At 51.7% G+C, this 15,203-nt stretch overlaps 1 protein-coding gene across 3 annotated transcripts in view; it reads right to left on the reverse strand.

The window, feature by feature from the left end:
• GNG4 (G protein subunit gamma 4) overlaps nucleotides 1–15,203 on the reverse strand; it is a 45,954-nt gene that overhangs the window by 14,483 nt on the left and 16,268 nt on the right. For all 3 annotated transcript variants that reach the window (XM_019747010.2, XM_019747008.2, XM_019747009.2), the window contains exons 2-3: nucleotides 14,513–14,623; nucleotides 8,685–8,793 (exon numbers count right to left, since the gene is read on the reverse strand). In XM_019747010.2, coding sequence (XP_019602569.1) covers nucleotides 8,685–8,783 — 99 coding nt within the window. In that variant the 5' untranslated portion in view covers nucleotides 8,784–8,793; nucleotides 14,513–14,623. The remainder of the gene's footprint in view (nucleotides 1–8,684; nucleotides 8,794–14,512; nucleotides 14,624–15,203) is intronic.

Here is a 15,203-nt window from a genome sequence, read left to right on the forward strand (position 1 = left end):
TGGTACCACTTTTCATAGGAAAATCTGATACTGATTCAAACATTTCCGAATATATAGTTTGACCAAACAATTTTCAGTCTGTAAGAACAACCAGACATGCACAAATTTTATCTACCAGTGTGCTCGCTGCAGTGCTTTTAAAAAAATAATACTGAAAAATTGGAAATGGAAATGTCCAAGGATAGGAGACCCCTTAAATAAATTACTGTACATCAGATGATGGAGAAAAGAGATATTAAAAATGACATTTTAGGAGAGTACCTACTGACCTGGATATATAATCACAATATACTCTTCAATGGTAAATCAGGTTGCAAAAAGTAATAAATGTACACTATAACCCCAATGTTTTAAAAAGAAAGATATGTAACTAGCTGGATGGAAAACCACGAAAACGTACTGGTTATAGATCATTTAAACCTTCTTCTTTATACTTTTCTATGTTTTCCAAAATTTTCTAAAATTAAAAAGTACCATTTTTATGAACAGAGAGCTAGCATTATTCTCAAAACAAGAATTAAAGCTCCCGGAAAAGGGACCTCTACCCTTATAACCTCACTTCGAGCTGCTGGATGTTTGCCTCTTTCTCTGAGAAGACTTAAGTATGCTACACACTCACAGGTGTATCTCACTCATCTCCTACGTTTATGGTTTGAAAACAATTTAAATAGAACAAGGAGACTACATATAAGCTATATCCTGAAGACTTTCAAATTCCATTTTTGTGTCCTTGTATATTCTGTCTAAAATGCTTTTCTTTTTAAAGTTTATTGGGGTGACAATTGTTAGTAAAATTACATAGATTTCAGGTGTACAATTCTGTATTACATCATCTATAAATCCCTGTCGTGCAAGAGACCCTGCTCGCTGCGCCATTTGTCATGCGGGACGGCCTGCGGGGTCTCTTGCATGACAAATGGTGCAGCGAGCAGGGTATGGTGCCAGCCAAAGCTCTCCAAAGGACAGTGGAGCAGTTTGTGCGTGTGAACACCCAGTCTGAGGAAGACCAGGAGGAGCAGTTGCCGGAGAGCTGGAACCCCGTGGAGGGGTGGGAGGACGTGGACGGTTTTCCCACCAGCACAGGAAAAGCCATGCAGCTGCTGGAGAGATGGAGCCCCGTGGAGGGGTGGAAAGATGTGGACGGTTCCCCAACCAGCACAGGCCGGAGAAAGCGAAGGTTGTTGCAGCCCTGTGGGCCGGGAAGTTCCTGCTCAGGCAGCCTGGATGCAGGACTTGTAGTCCCAGGAGGTAACGCTTGCTGAGTCCTCCGTGGGAGATGAGGGTGAGGTCAAGGTTGTCCTTCACCCCCAGGACAGCCCTGGTGAATGACTATGGACTATGGGGAATTGCCTTCCATCCCTAATTTAATGGACCGCTTGACTGTTTGTTTGGGAACTGTTGTTAGTGGAACTGGGGGATATTTGCTTTTGTCTCTTGACTGGCCGCCATTGAGAATATGTAAGCACCTTGATTGTGAGTCGCTGTTGTTCCAGCAGGGTACCCTGAGAGGCACAGAGAGAGTGGCAGTGCCCTGAGAGCCCTGGCTGAGTCCAGGAAGTCTGGCTGAGCCCTGAAGATACCCTGGCTGTGCCCAGGAAGTCGGGCTGTTCCCAGAGAGAGTGGCAGTGCCCTGAGAGCCCTGGCTGTGTCCAGGAAGTGTGGCTGTGCCCACAGAGAGTGGCAGTGCCCTGAGAGCCCTGGCTGTGTCCAGGAAGTGTGGCTGTGCCCACAGAGTGGCAGTGCCCTGAGAGCCCTGGCTGTGTCCAGGAAGTGTGGCTGTTCCCAGAGAGAGTGGCAGTGCCCTGAGAAATCCTAGCTGTGCCCGGGGAAACTAGTGGTACCCTAAGAAGTCCAGGAAGTCTGGCCGTGCCCAGAAGTACTGGTGGTGCCCTGAGAAACCCTGGCTGTGTCCGGGAAGACAGGTGGTACCCTAAGAAGTCCAGGAAGTCTGGCCGTGCCCAGAAGCACTGGTGGTGCCCTGAGAAACCCTGGCTGTGTCCGGGAAGACAGGTGGTACCCTAAGAAGTCCAGGAAGTCTGGCCATGCCCAGAAGTACTGGTGGTGCCCTGAGAAACCCTGGCTGTGCCCAGAGAGCCTGGCTGTGTCCAGGGTATTGCATTCACCCCCAGGCTCCTCGCACAGGTCCCCTCGCGGAAGACGCTTGTCGCGTAGATTGTGAGGCGAGAGCCTGTAGGGGTGGAGTGTGGGGGCAGAGCCCCAAAAAGTAGTTTCCAGGCTCTCGGCCTCACATAGACAGGTGCTGGCTCAGGTAGTAAATGGCCAACTGTGATTGCATGGCCATCAGCTGTGGCTAGTTGGCCGTCAGCTGTAACCAGTGAGCCATTGGCCACTAATATAACTGCTGTGGCTACACTAGCAGAAAGAGAAGAGCAAAGAATGGGGGCTAGCAAGAAGATGGCGGCTGGGCTGGCAAGTGTGCGGTTTGCGGACAGTGTGAATCCAGCCTCCATTGAGAGTATAGTGCCGCCAGCGAGAATATAGTGGTATGACTCCCCTACCTATGGCTCCGTGGGTGTTCCTTTTTGGCCTCACCATATCCTGCGTTCTTGTATGGGGAGCGGGAGCAGAGACCCCGCAGGCCGTCCCGCATGACAATCCCATTGTGTGTTCACCACCCAGAGTCAGTTCTCTTTCCATCACCATATATTTGATCCCCCTTACCCTCATCTCCCACCCCCACCCCCTTACCCTCTGGTAACCACTAAACTATTGTCTGTGTGTATGAGTTTTTGTTTCTCATTTGTTTGTCTTATTCTTTTGTTGTTTTTGGTTTACATACCACGTATCAGTGAAATCATATGGTTCTCTGCTTTTCCTGTCTGACTTATTTCGTTTAGCATCATACTCTCAAGATCCATCTATGTTGTCACGAATGGTCCTATTTCATCTTTTCTTACCGCCGAATAGTATTCCATTGTGTATATATACCACAACTTCTTTATCCATTCATCTATCGAAGGACATTTTGGTTGTTTCCATGTCTTGGCCAACATAAATAAAGCTGCAATGAACATTGGAGTACACATGTCTCTATGTATAAATGTTTTCAGATTTTTGGGGTAGATACCCAGGAGAGGGATTGCTGGGTCATATGGTAATTCTATTCGTAATTTTTTGAGGAACCTCCACACTGCCTTCCATAACAGCTGCACCAGTCTGCATTCCCACCAACAGTGTATGAGGGTTCCTTTTTCTCCACAGCCTCTCCAACACTTGTTATTATTTGTCTTGTTGATGGTAGCCATTCTGTCTGGGGTGAGGTGATATCTCGTTGTGGTTTTTATTTGCATTTCTCTGATGATTAGTGATGTTGAGCATTTTTTCATATGTCTATTTGCCATTTGGATGTCCTCTTTGGAGAAATGTCTCTTCAGGTCGTCTGCCCATTTTTCAATTGGGCTGTTTGTTTTTTTGTTGTTGAGTTGCATGAGTGCCTTGTATACTTTGGATATTAGCCCTTTATGGGAGGCACTGTTTGCAAAAATCTTCTCCCATTCAGTTGGCTGCCTCTCTAAAATGTTTTTTGATCATGTACGTATTCTCTTTTTTTTCAAAGCACCAAATTATAAAAACCTCAGTGTCAGAGAGTAAATGGTAATGTTCCTTTTTTTTCTTTCTAAAGCTATTTCCCTTTTACAAACTATTTTCTCCAATTTCTTTTTTAACCTTTACGGAGACGGACTGAAAACCGTCATTACGCGCCATGACCTAACCCCCTTCCTTTTATGCTGGTGCTTTCAGCACGTCTCCCTCCTCAATGCCCATTTCCGTGCCGTCTCTTAGCATTTTACTTTTAGCACAGTCATCACCTGTCATTCTTCTTTTCCTGCCCTCACTTTTTAATAGTCTATAGAACACAGGCTGACACAGACCTATCAGTCAACACTCAGGAAATAAAGCTCGGGTAGACACAATCTCAGCCTAACGGCAGCCCTCTTGGGGACTGTTAGCACCCCACAGATGTTGGAGCGGTCCACTATAGGCCATCGGGCGAACAAGAGAGACTGGCCATAATGTTGCTTGGCCAATTTTCCCTGGCAAGTCTGTCAGCTGTTTCCTGGTCCCTGGCTGGGAGCTACTGGTTGGCTCAAGGTTGTCCGTATACCGCCAGAGCTCACGCGGGATTGGCCCAATGCCAGCAATTCCCTTTTCCTCTGGGACAGAAGAATCAGGCACCCTGGGGTGCCACATGGAGAGGCAGCTCCCAAGCCTGCTGGGGGCCTGTGTCCTGGCCCGCTGACCTCTGTACCTCCCTGTGGGACAGACAACACATCTCTGTAGCTGAACTCCCGCCTGGCTCCGCAGGCTGGCTCCGAGACCATCTCTTCCCTGCGAATGCCTCCTGTGCTTTGCTCAGCTTGTATCTGCCACGATAGCTCGACAAATTCTCCCCATTCGGAGATGCACATCACATATGCACTTTTCTGATAGACTTTTATATTGCTTGAGTCTCTAATGAATGAGAAAAGAATAAGACCATGGGTCTTCTTTCCCTGAGGACCAAAAACTTACGAAACAGTCATCTTTTATGTGCTCTGTTTCCTTTTTAGGATCCTGCGCATTATTGTACAAGCTTTTTGCTTTTGGGGAAGCCATACAGGTTCTATGTGGAATGTTCCTTGTGCTTATGATAATGTTTGCTACTTCCAGCAGCTGATACAGGTTCTTACAGAGGAGCACCCAGCTTTGTCAGGAAACGCTCTGGTGGGCTGCTAGGCAGCACGGAGAACAGTCCGGTGGGTGCTGGGGAGCAGGTGGGCGCTTGGGGAGAGGTCTGAGTGGGGGAAGGTGTTGACAAACAGTAAATGAATGAAGGTGGGGGGCAAGAAGAGCACGGAGGTTGTGCATGGAGGGTGTCTGAACCCGCCTGGGTGTGGGCTGAGGGCTGGCTGTGGGCCATGTGGGCCTCCCTTCCTTCTACGTCCCTGGCAAAATCTGGAATGAGTCTACATTGGCATTAGTGCTTTTGTGCAAATGGTGTTTTGGGGGGACAAACAGGACCTCAGGATGACAGTGGGTATTTCGGCTACATTTTTCCTCCACGAACTGCCCAAACTCTCGGAGTTCACACTGTCGCTTTTCATTATCTTTGCAACCGCCCCCAAAACAACTTAACGCAGTTATTTCCCTTCTCCTCCTATTAACAGGCTTCTCCTTGATTCTCATGAGCTGCAAAAGCCATCTTTTCCTCTCTCCCTCCCTCCTTCCCTTCCTGTTAGACACTCTGCCAAGCACCATAAACCGCAAAGCATGGAGCCGGAGCCAGAGCCAGGCTCTGCAGTTGGCCACACACCGTGCCAGCCATGGCTCCTTTCTGGTTTCATGCCGGTACCTGCCCTCGTTGGGCTGTCCTCCAGGTCCCCAACAGTTGTGCTTCCGCTTGGGAGACAGCTCTGTGGGACTCGTAATTGCGATGATTTCTTCCGTGGAGCCTCCAGCTGTTTCCCCCGCAGCCTGTTCTTCCCTGTCTCTAGGGCCCAGAGCACGCTCGTTTCCTGCCTGCACACTCCCCACACCATCAGCCTGGACTTTGCTCCCTTCAGCGGGACCTGGCATTCCCGGCACAGTGTGTGATTTCAGTGAATTCCACCAACTGCTCCTCTTCTCCTTCCATGTGCTTCCCGCTATCTCCCTTTTTCCTTCTTCCTCCCCTGCAGTCACCTCTCACCCACCTAGAAAGTCCACTTCCTCTCGCTGATGGACCTCAAGGTCCTTAACAAGGTCAATGTGGAGTGTCCCGGATGGCTTCCCCTTCTTTCCATGTATTGATTTTATTGTCTGGATAACTGATACCAATACACATCGTTTTTGCCAAGAGTTGCACCAAGTAGATTTTCCACCAAAGCCACACTGATCCCTGAAGCAGGGGTGTCCAGTGCCTCACACCACGTGTGAGCTTCACACCCGTCACAACAACCAGATGGAAACTAACCAGGGGTGGTGAGGACAAGGAGAAATGGCCCCCTGTGCACTGGACAGAAAGCAAAATGCTGCGGCCACTATGGAAACCAGTCTGGGGGTTCCTCAAAAAGCTGAACACAGAATGACTGTATGATCCAGCGACTCCACCTCGGGGAGTCCACCCAAAAGAAGTGGAAGTTGGGACTCAAGCACTTGCACACCCATGTTCACGGTACATTATTCACAAAAGGTGGAAACAACCCAAACGTCCACCAACAGATGAATGGATACAGAAAATGTAGTACATACAGACAATGGAATGCTATTCAGCCATAAAACGGAATGAAATTCTGACACATGCTGCAATGTGGATGGAACTTGGCTAGTGAAATAAGCCAGATGCAAAAAGACAAACACTGTATATTCCACTTATATCAACGAGGCACCTAGAATAGGCAAATTCATAGAGACAGGAAGTAGAACAGAGGGCTGGGGAGGGGGGATTGGGAGTCCGTGTTTAATGAGTAGATGTTGTTTGGAATACTGAAAAAGTTCCAGCGACAGATGGTGGTGATGGCTACATTATATTGGGAATTTGGGAATATACTTAATGCTACTGAATTGTATACTTAAAAATGGTTCAACTAGTAAAATACATTATGTGTATTTTATCACAATTAAAAAAAAAAAGTAAGCGTTCATGGTTGTGTGAGCAAGAAAAAAAATGACAAAACACGTGTAACTGCGGCTGTGGCAGGACACGGCTCCCCAGGGCCACCCCTCGCCCCAGGCAGCCCTGCATCGTCTCTTCCACGACAAAAATGCTGCCAATTCTGACGCAAACTGGACACGGCGTCACTGGCCCGCTCCCTGGCATCACCAGAGTCTCCAGGTGCCTCCGGGAGGCCCTCTCAGGGAGCTTGAAGCCACATTTTCAGAACAGTCACCGCTGGAACTGCCTATTTCTCTGAACACCATCTGAGTAAGAGACTGAGTGGCTTAGGATTTCTCATCTTTCTTTGCGCATGTGCCTTTAGTGACCCTTGGAGAGCCCTTTCTGTAGGGAATTTGGTCCCCACAATGACTGTCACAGGTGAGGATGTTATTACAGAATTTATCTTCCTTGCCAAAGTAGAACCCCCGGCACGGCAACTGTCCTGTTGCTGTAGCCGGTACCCGCTATCCTTCCGGTCCTCTGGACAGTCGGGGGGGTTCTAACTTCCCTCTCCCCAGGGTCCCCCACATTTAGCCTCCAGGTTCTGCTAAATTCCCCGGTGCATTTTCCTGTCCAGCCCCACCTTTGCTCTCTGCTCCACACCACACCTCCTTGCCTCTCCCAATTACTTCTGCAGCTTCAACTGCCTTCTGGCCTGACTCTACCTACTGCTGACAGATGAGTTTACCTCATGGCTGTATACCCAGTCGTTTTCTGGACTGTACCTGTGTACACGGCAACCCCCAGGTGTCCACAGCCGCCTTCCCAGCAAACCCGCCTCTCTCCTATGCAGTCCAACTACTCGACATGAGACGTGATCGGTTCACAGCAGCCTTCCGTTTCCTCCAGTGTCACCTGGGCACCAGCTCACAGCTCAACCCCAGGGAGTCTGCTCTAGCACTGTGGCAGCTGCATTGATTCGTGTTTCCACCCAGGACCATGCCAGGTGCAGGGATGTTTGTGAAGAGAGCGCATCTCACCACAAGCGTGGTCCTCTCGGCAGGTGTCTGTCCAGTCTATGAGCCACTGCAGCCCTCCCTCTCACTTCTAAGTCCCTCTTGCCCTTTTTGGAATCACTTCGTTTCTTGCTCCCTCCTCTCTCATAGAGAACAAGGACTGATGTCTGACTGGTAGTTGGTTCAGTGCCCACAGGATGCAGAGGCTCTGGTAACAGGTCCACTGGTACCAAATGCACCCACGCTACCCCTTCCCCAACTCCTCCTCGGTCATGTCACTTTCCGTGCACGTTCCTGCTTTCTGGCATAGTGCACACCCAGGGGAAGGGAGTGACTATCCCATGGCCACAGGAACTGGGGCTCTCTGGCCATCACTCAAGCATGAGGGGAGGTCTCGGTGACAGGAGCCTAGGGGAGGGACTGCTCACTCTGCTAACGAAGGCCTACTCAGATTCAGTCTTTTTCGAATCCCAGATGCCTGGGCAAGCCCCTCGGTTTTGTGTCCCCACAGATCACAGACACAGGGGACTCAGGTTTCCTGGTGTTAGCTTCTCGACAGGGCTCCAACCCTTTTACAGAAAATGAACCTAAACAGCATTTCAGAGCTTCTTGCTCACTTAAGTGGCATCTGGAGAGAAAGGGGCTTCATCTGACTTCAGCTCTCCCAGCACGAAGGGATACAAACACGGAGCATGGCTCAGGGCTTCACTCCCAACCGTGCCCGTCGCAATATCCAGTGTGGTCTAACCTGCGAGTCACTAGATCAGGCAGGAAAACTATGACTGACCTCACGGTTACACTCTCCTCGCTTATTGGCATGACAACACAGCTAAATAGAGCTGTGATGACCAGGAGTCTATTTCTGGAGACTCCTCACGGAATTCACGCACACTGTGGATTCTGCATTATTTGGGTCCGCGGGCACACTCAGAACGCTGAAGCAAACACTCGTCTGCAAATGTTACAGCAGCCAGAGTTGGCTGGATGCTCTGCTGTGTGTTACACTAACTCCCCCACAGCTGCCTTGGAAATGGGAGGACTGCTCTGGGCGGGGTTTGGGGCAGAGGGTCAGGCCACCTGGTGGTGCTTACCTTCACCCGGTCCATGCAGGCTTCCATCTTTAGCTGCTCCACAGCCTTCCTGGCCTGGGAGATGCTGGTGGTGCTGCTACTGGGCATGCCTTCCTTCATCCTGCGGCCCCTGAAACGACCGAGGCCAAAGGGTTGCAGGGGCTACTGTTCCAAAGGTGAGGCACAGCCCTGCTGGGCTCTCCCCTTCCCACCCGCTTCTCCGTCCAGCCAGAGCGAGTGGTGAGCACACCCTCCTGGGATAAGAAAAAGGAGTGCTCACTAGAGCCCGATGCTTTTGCCTGGAAAGACTTTCTCAGCCCGGGGAGAGGGCGTAGAAGGTAAGAGATGGTCCCAGAGCTACGTCACTCCCCCCACGACTGGAAGTCATACCGTGTCATCTGTATAGTGCTTTGTTAGTTAGTAACAAGTCATTTTCCAACATATTTGCTCATTCACTCCTCTAGCAGCTCATGAAGTTGGCAAAACATATTAAGTTCTTTGTTGTAAGTACAAAACTCAGAGAAATTAAGTAGCAGTGATAGGTCCCACAGACAAAATTTGTGCACCCAGAACACAAACTCAGAGCCTGAAAGCCAAGCTCAGGGTCTCATGTGGCCTTGCCCAGTCAGCTGCAGGACTAAGCACACGTTTCCCACAATAAAGGTGCTTTATTACTAATTTAAATTTGCTGTCATCCCAAAAGTTTCCATACTTTGTGCTGGGAGTTTGTCTTTAAACAACAGCGTATTCTCTCTCTCTCTCTCTCTCTCTCTCTCTCTCTCTCTCTCTCTCTCTCCCCCCTAAGCACAGATTTGCTTTTCTAGAAGAGGGAAGAACTTCTCCCTGACAAGACATGTAATGACACCTGAGGAAGAAAACACCAGAGTGCCGATAACTCTCCACAGGAAGGCGGATGCCACAGACTAGTTACCCCATCTAACAGGAAACTGCTCGGAGGAGGCCTGGTCACTCAAGCCTGAGAGCTGGGGACCTGGGGTCACACAGGTGATGGTGGCTTCTGACAGTGCACTGGGAGGCTTGGTGTGTAGATCACACTGGGTTTTTCCCACACACGCCAACTCTCTGGCCCAGACGAGGCATGATAATGGCAGCTTCATTTGTCCACAGGCAATTTTAAAAAAAATAAAAGTTTCTTGTTATAAGACAAAGATCAGTCACGTAAGTCAGAGTTTAACAGGTGCGTGTGCCCATCTTGGCTGGGGACTTTTACTCAACAGGAAAGAAGGAGAACCATGAGGAACTGGGGGTTTTGAAACCTGGGGGAGCAGCCACCCACCCCCCAACAATACGGAGATGTGCATGTGTGTCCAGGTGTGTGCCCACGTGCCTGCGGGGCACACTCTGTGCCAGTCTGCATGTGTGGCTGTCCCTCTGGGAAGGTGTCCCTGTGTCCACGCAAAACGAGGGAGGAGGCACGATCTTGTTCCCAACCCTCCCCAGCCTGATGCGAGTGAAAAAGAACTCTAAAATCATTGCCCTAAGACGCCGACCCTCCCCTCCCATTGCAAAACCCACTCTTCTCCTCCCCCTCATTGACTTTGGGCTTCAGGAGTTGGGGAGGCTGGAGGTTGGCTGAGAAGGAAGGCGCGTCCAGGATCAGCAGGAGCGAGGCAGAGACACAGGGGAAGGGCGGGGGAAGGCTCCGGGGCTTTGCCCTGTGGGGAGGTGTGTGTGTGTGTGCGCGTGTGGGAGTGAGTTGTGTCTGTGTGTGTGACAGCATGAGAGAATGGCAATCAGTGAGTGTGGGTGTATGTGTGTGACAATGTGAGTGTGGGTTTGAGTGAGTGCAGGTATGAGTGTATGAGTGTGTGACAGTGTGGGTATGGGTGTATGTATGGGTGTGTGAGTGTGAGTGTGTGAGTCAGAGTGAGTGTGTATGTGTTTGTGTGTGTGTGTGAGAGTGTGTATGAGTGCGTGTGGGAGTGAATTGTGGGTCTGTGTGACAGTGTGAGAGAATGGTAATCGGTGAGTGTGGTTGCATGTATGTGACAATGTGAGTGTGGGTTTGAGTGAGTACGGGTATGAGTGTGTGTATGAGCGTGTGACAGTGTGGGTATGGGTGAGTGTGGGTATGGGTGTGAGTATGTATGTGTGAGAGCGTGAGTGTGGGTGAGTGTGGGTGAGTGTGTGAGTGTGTGAGTGTGTGAGTGTGTGTGTGTGTGTAGAAAATGTTACCAGCGCAACCAGAGCCCCGTCAGACCCCCGGCCCTGTGGGATGGCTGCTTCTAGAACGCCCTGATCCGGACTCAGCTCTTTCCTCCCTTTGCCCAGCTGAGAAGGAGGGTCGTTCCCACATGACATGCTCCACTCACATGCTTCAGATGGGAGGGAGATCCTGTTGAGCTGTGTTTTCCTTTCTGTGTGTGTTTGGGGGGGTGGAGCCCCAGCACCTGGGAGTGAGACTCACTGCCCCTCCCTTCCTGTTAGCCTCTCCATCCCCTCACGCCCACCACCTGTGTCCCCTCCAGACCACTTGGTCCACCACGAGAAGGGCTTTGCTCCTGGGCTCCGGCACTGCGCTCTGACGGCAGGTAGCCTTGGACCATTCCTCTCTCACTCCCTCCTCTTCAGCCTCGAAGCACCCATCCGCCCACGGCTGTCTCCTCAGTCACAGCTGCTCCCAGCACCAGTCACCTGCACAGGCAGCCTAGATGACACACCCAGCTCTGCCATCGTGCTCTCCCAAGGCCTGTCCTCTTTCCTCTGTCACTAAAACCTGACCCCGGATCCTCCAAATGCATCCCCCTCCACTCACACGGAAGGGCGACTGCTCAGCACAGCAGGGGAACCCCCATGCTGGGGCTGGTGCCATTACACAGTCACCATCCAGCCTCCGTGGGTCCTCAGGGTGGACGGGCAATCTGTCCCCATCCACAGTCACCCCTTTCCCTCCTGGCTAGTTCAGTCTTCAGTCTCCATCATTTCCTCAGCACCTGTCATGTCATCCTGAGTGGATGACCTCACTTCCACCGAACAGACCAAAGGCCACTCAGGTGGAACCTCCTCCACTCCCTTCCCACCCCCAGGTCGCCCTTATCCACTGCGAACTTGCTGCCACTCAGTACAGTGGTCGCTCCTCGCACTGCGGCCACCCACAGCTGCTTCAACCTGCTGTCCCAGCCAGCAGGGCCACCTGCTGCTCCAGGGGCTGAAATGCCACACTGTCACCTTCCCGCCTGCCTTGCAGGGGGACCAGAGCGCATGAGCTTGTCCTCATCAATAGGACACATGGGAAGTGTGCAGAGGCCTTGTAGGAAAGGTCTTTCTTCCTAGTGGAGGCACGAGAGGAGAGATTCCCCATCTTTGGCTGCCGGCCTGAGTCTTGCCGTACTGACCACTGGGGACTGACCCAGGGCAAAGTCAGGACACTCCCAGAGAGACCCCCAGGATTCCTGAGTGGGGTGTGTCCCAGGTGGCCCACTTCTGACCCTCGACCTGGAAAGCATATATGCCTCAGGCTCAGGCCGCATGTGGGGGCCACTGGTCACGTGCAGCTGTAAGTACCTCCCCATCGCAGGCTCATGCCTCACGTGAGTTGACCCGACCCCTCGACAGCTCTGCCCCACCACTCACCCCACGTTCCCATGACGTCATGCATCTGGTGCCTCATCCTCAGCACATGGCAGATATTTCTGTTTTCTTCATCACCTGAAAGCACCACCACCACCACCAGAAAACCCTCCCGCTGGCAGTTCCCACCCTTGCTCAGGAAGGAGGTGGAGAGATAAGTACAGATGCCTGAGAAACTGAACACAGAGATACTGAAAGTATGGATGGAGGGCACTTTCCGGTCGATCGAGGGGATAAGAGCCTGCCCTGACTCACTGAGCCCCTGCTCGCTGCTCCTCGGGGGGCCGGCACCCCATTTCCAGGTTGCCACCAGTGACTGCATGCTGTGTCACGTGTGCGTGTTCACACTCTCTTTCTCCCTAAGGTTCCTCACAGCACATGTACCAGGACCCAGCCTGTGACCCCACACACGTGGGCATTTATCTGCATTTCACAACCTCTGAAATGACCGTGGCCCGTATCAGACGTGGAGAAATCACTGTTTCTACTTTACTGTCCCCTCGAGTTGCAAATTCACCTTGCATGGCATCTCATGTACTCGAGGGACTCTGGAAACCAGTTCTCTTTGAATTTTCTTGGGTGTGTAAAACCCCAGGAGATCTTGATGAAATGCAGGTTCTGGGTGAGTGGGTTGGGGACTGGCCCAAGAGCTGGCATTTCTAACAGGTTCCCTGCTGTTCTGTGGGCCAATCTCTGAGTAGCCAGGCTCTGAATGACTGAACATTAATACTGGGAGGCAACTTGTCGGTCTGGGTTCAATCCCTTTATTTTTCAAATGAGGAAACATGTAGAAGGAGGTTCAGTAACTGAATCCCACCAAACTCTCTAGTGGGAGTGAAGGCAGCACTTTCCCTGATGCTGCTGTCGCTTGCCCACCATCACGCCCATTCCCCCTCACCCACTGGGGGATTGAGGGGGCAGAGATATAGGATTTTATCCCACACACTTGTCTTTCCCAGGACAGACTCATGCCTCAAGCGATCTTAACCTTGTGTGACTTGGACTGAGGTGGCAGGGAGGGCCCCTGTCCCCCTCCCCAGGCAAGGTAACCCAGAGAGATAGCTGGTACTGGAGGAAGAAATGGATTTGGCCAAAGACAACCAAGTCTTTTAAAGATGCGACCCTATGGGAAGGTTCCTGAGCTCTCCCTCCCCCACCTGGCCAGGCACTTCTGGTCCCACTTGAATAACATCTCTGCCGTTTGGAGACCATCCAGACACCACACTTCTACGTGAGCTAATGACTGTCTCTCTCCATACGCATATGTGTGTATGTACATCCCACCTTGACCCAAGAAAATAAAGGAAAGGGCAGACAGAGTGGAGATGGAATGAAATTAAACGTGCACCTTGGCTACCAGTGGGCCACAAACTTGATTCTCGGCTTTGTAGAAGACGAGGCAGAAGGGAAATGAGACACCTGCCCGGGGCCGGGCTCTGTCACTGCTGTGGTCGGATAGCCCCCCCTGGCATGCAGGAGCGCTCACACACAGATAGGGTTCAGGGCAGGTTCTGACGGGGGGGGGCTGCACCTTGCGGTGTATAACTCAGTGAACAGTCGGGCGTGGGCATGCAAGGTGGGCCAACCCCCGGTGCTGCTGGTCTGACGTGACTAGGGACAGTGTTAGAATTTCTGGACCAGTGGATGTCACTGTGCCTTTCCGGCTGTCCTCCCCAACATGACCTCTCTCCACAAGCTGTTGGTAAGTACGAGCTGGCAGCATGCCAGTCTGTCTCCCTGAGAGACAAGCGACTGCCGACTGCTGGTGAGCACAGATCCCCAGCCTGAGGGACCACCCAGCTTAGACTGCAGGGCGAGGGGAGTGGGGGTATCGGTCGGCCTCGCGTTTGTCACAGTGAGCAGCTGGAGAAAGAGCTTGCCTGAGGGACATCTCTTTTCCTGGGGGGTGGGGGGCGGGGGGCCCATACAGCTTGGTTTCCCAGCCAAAACCCTGCACCATGGAGATGGCTTGGATTCCCTCCCTGCTCCCCGAAGAGGGACCACAGCTACTCACATGGGTATAACGGGAGGTGGTGGGTAATTTGTGCAATAGGGTTCATAAAAGCCCCACATCTGCCATGGGGGGTGGGAGGGGGCAGGACGATGGCAACTGCTGAAGACAGTGATGGTGTGAGGCCCTGGCCACACATGAAGGGTCCTGACAAGCCAGCATCACCCCAGGCCCACACGTCACTGCTGGCAAAGACCTCTGCCCTCCAGAGAGAACTGCTCTAGGACAGGATTTGTCACTTCCTTACCTGCTGAGAGGAGGCACAGTGACAGGCCTGGGCAGGGGACAGGCTAGCGACAGCAGCAGCTGGCAGCCGTCTGACGAGAGGCTGGTTCAGGGCTCCTGCTTTGAGGCTCACCTGAAATCACAAGCAGAGATGAGTGGGCAGATGCAGCAGAAGCCAGGTGGCCCCCAGATGGCCCCCGCTCCCACAGTGCCGTCTCCATGCTCAGCAGCTGTCTCTGGAAGCCCGGGGGCTCTTGCATCAAAGCAAGAGAAGGTGAGTTAAAGGCAGAAAGACCCTGACATGACACAGAGCAGAACGGGGACATCTCGCCACAGGCCACCCCGGGCCTCACCTGACAGGCCTCCCCACACCTGCACACCTTCCCCTATTCACAGTCCCAATTTTTTTAAATGGATGATTTTGTTCCAAAGTATCAGGATTCTACTTTACATTGCGCTTGCACGCTAGAGAAACAAAGAGAAAGAAAGATAAAAGAGAGAGAGAGGTGTGTAAGGGATATGGAGAGATGTGTGAAGTGTATGTGTGGGTGAAAGTGTGTGTAAATTTATTTCCCATTTCATTTGCTTCCTATGAGATTTCCAGGAGTAAGGCAGATCAAATATGGTTTGTTGTCTTTGGCTCCATCGCAATTACCTCTCACCTTTAGCAACCTGTTATTTGTCTTGGTCAAGAGTGCAATTTACAAACAGGC

This window comes from Rhinolophus sinicus, linkage group LG12 (assembly GCF_036562045.2).
Source record: "Rhinolophus sinicus isolate RSC01 linkage group LG12, ASM3656204v1, whole genome shotgun sequence".
Lineage (NCBI taxonomy): Eukaryota > Metazoa > Chordata > Mammalia > Chiroptera > Rhinolophidae > Rhinolophus > Rhinolophus sinicus.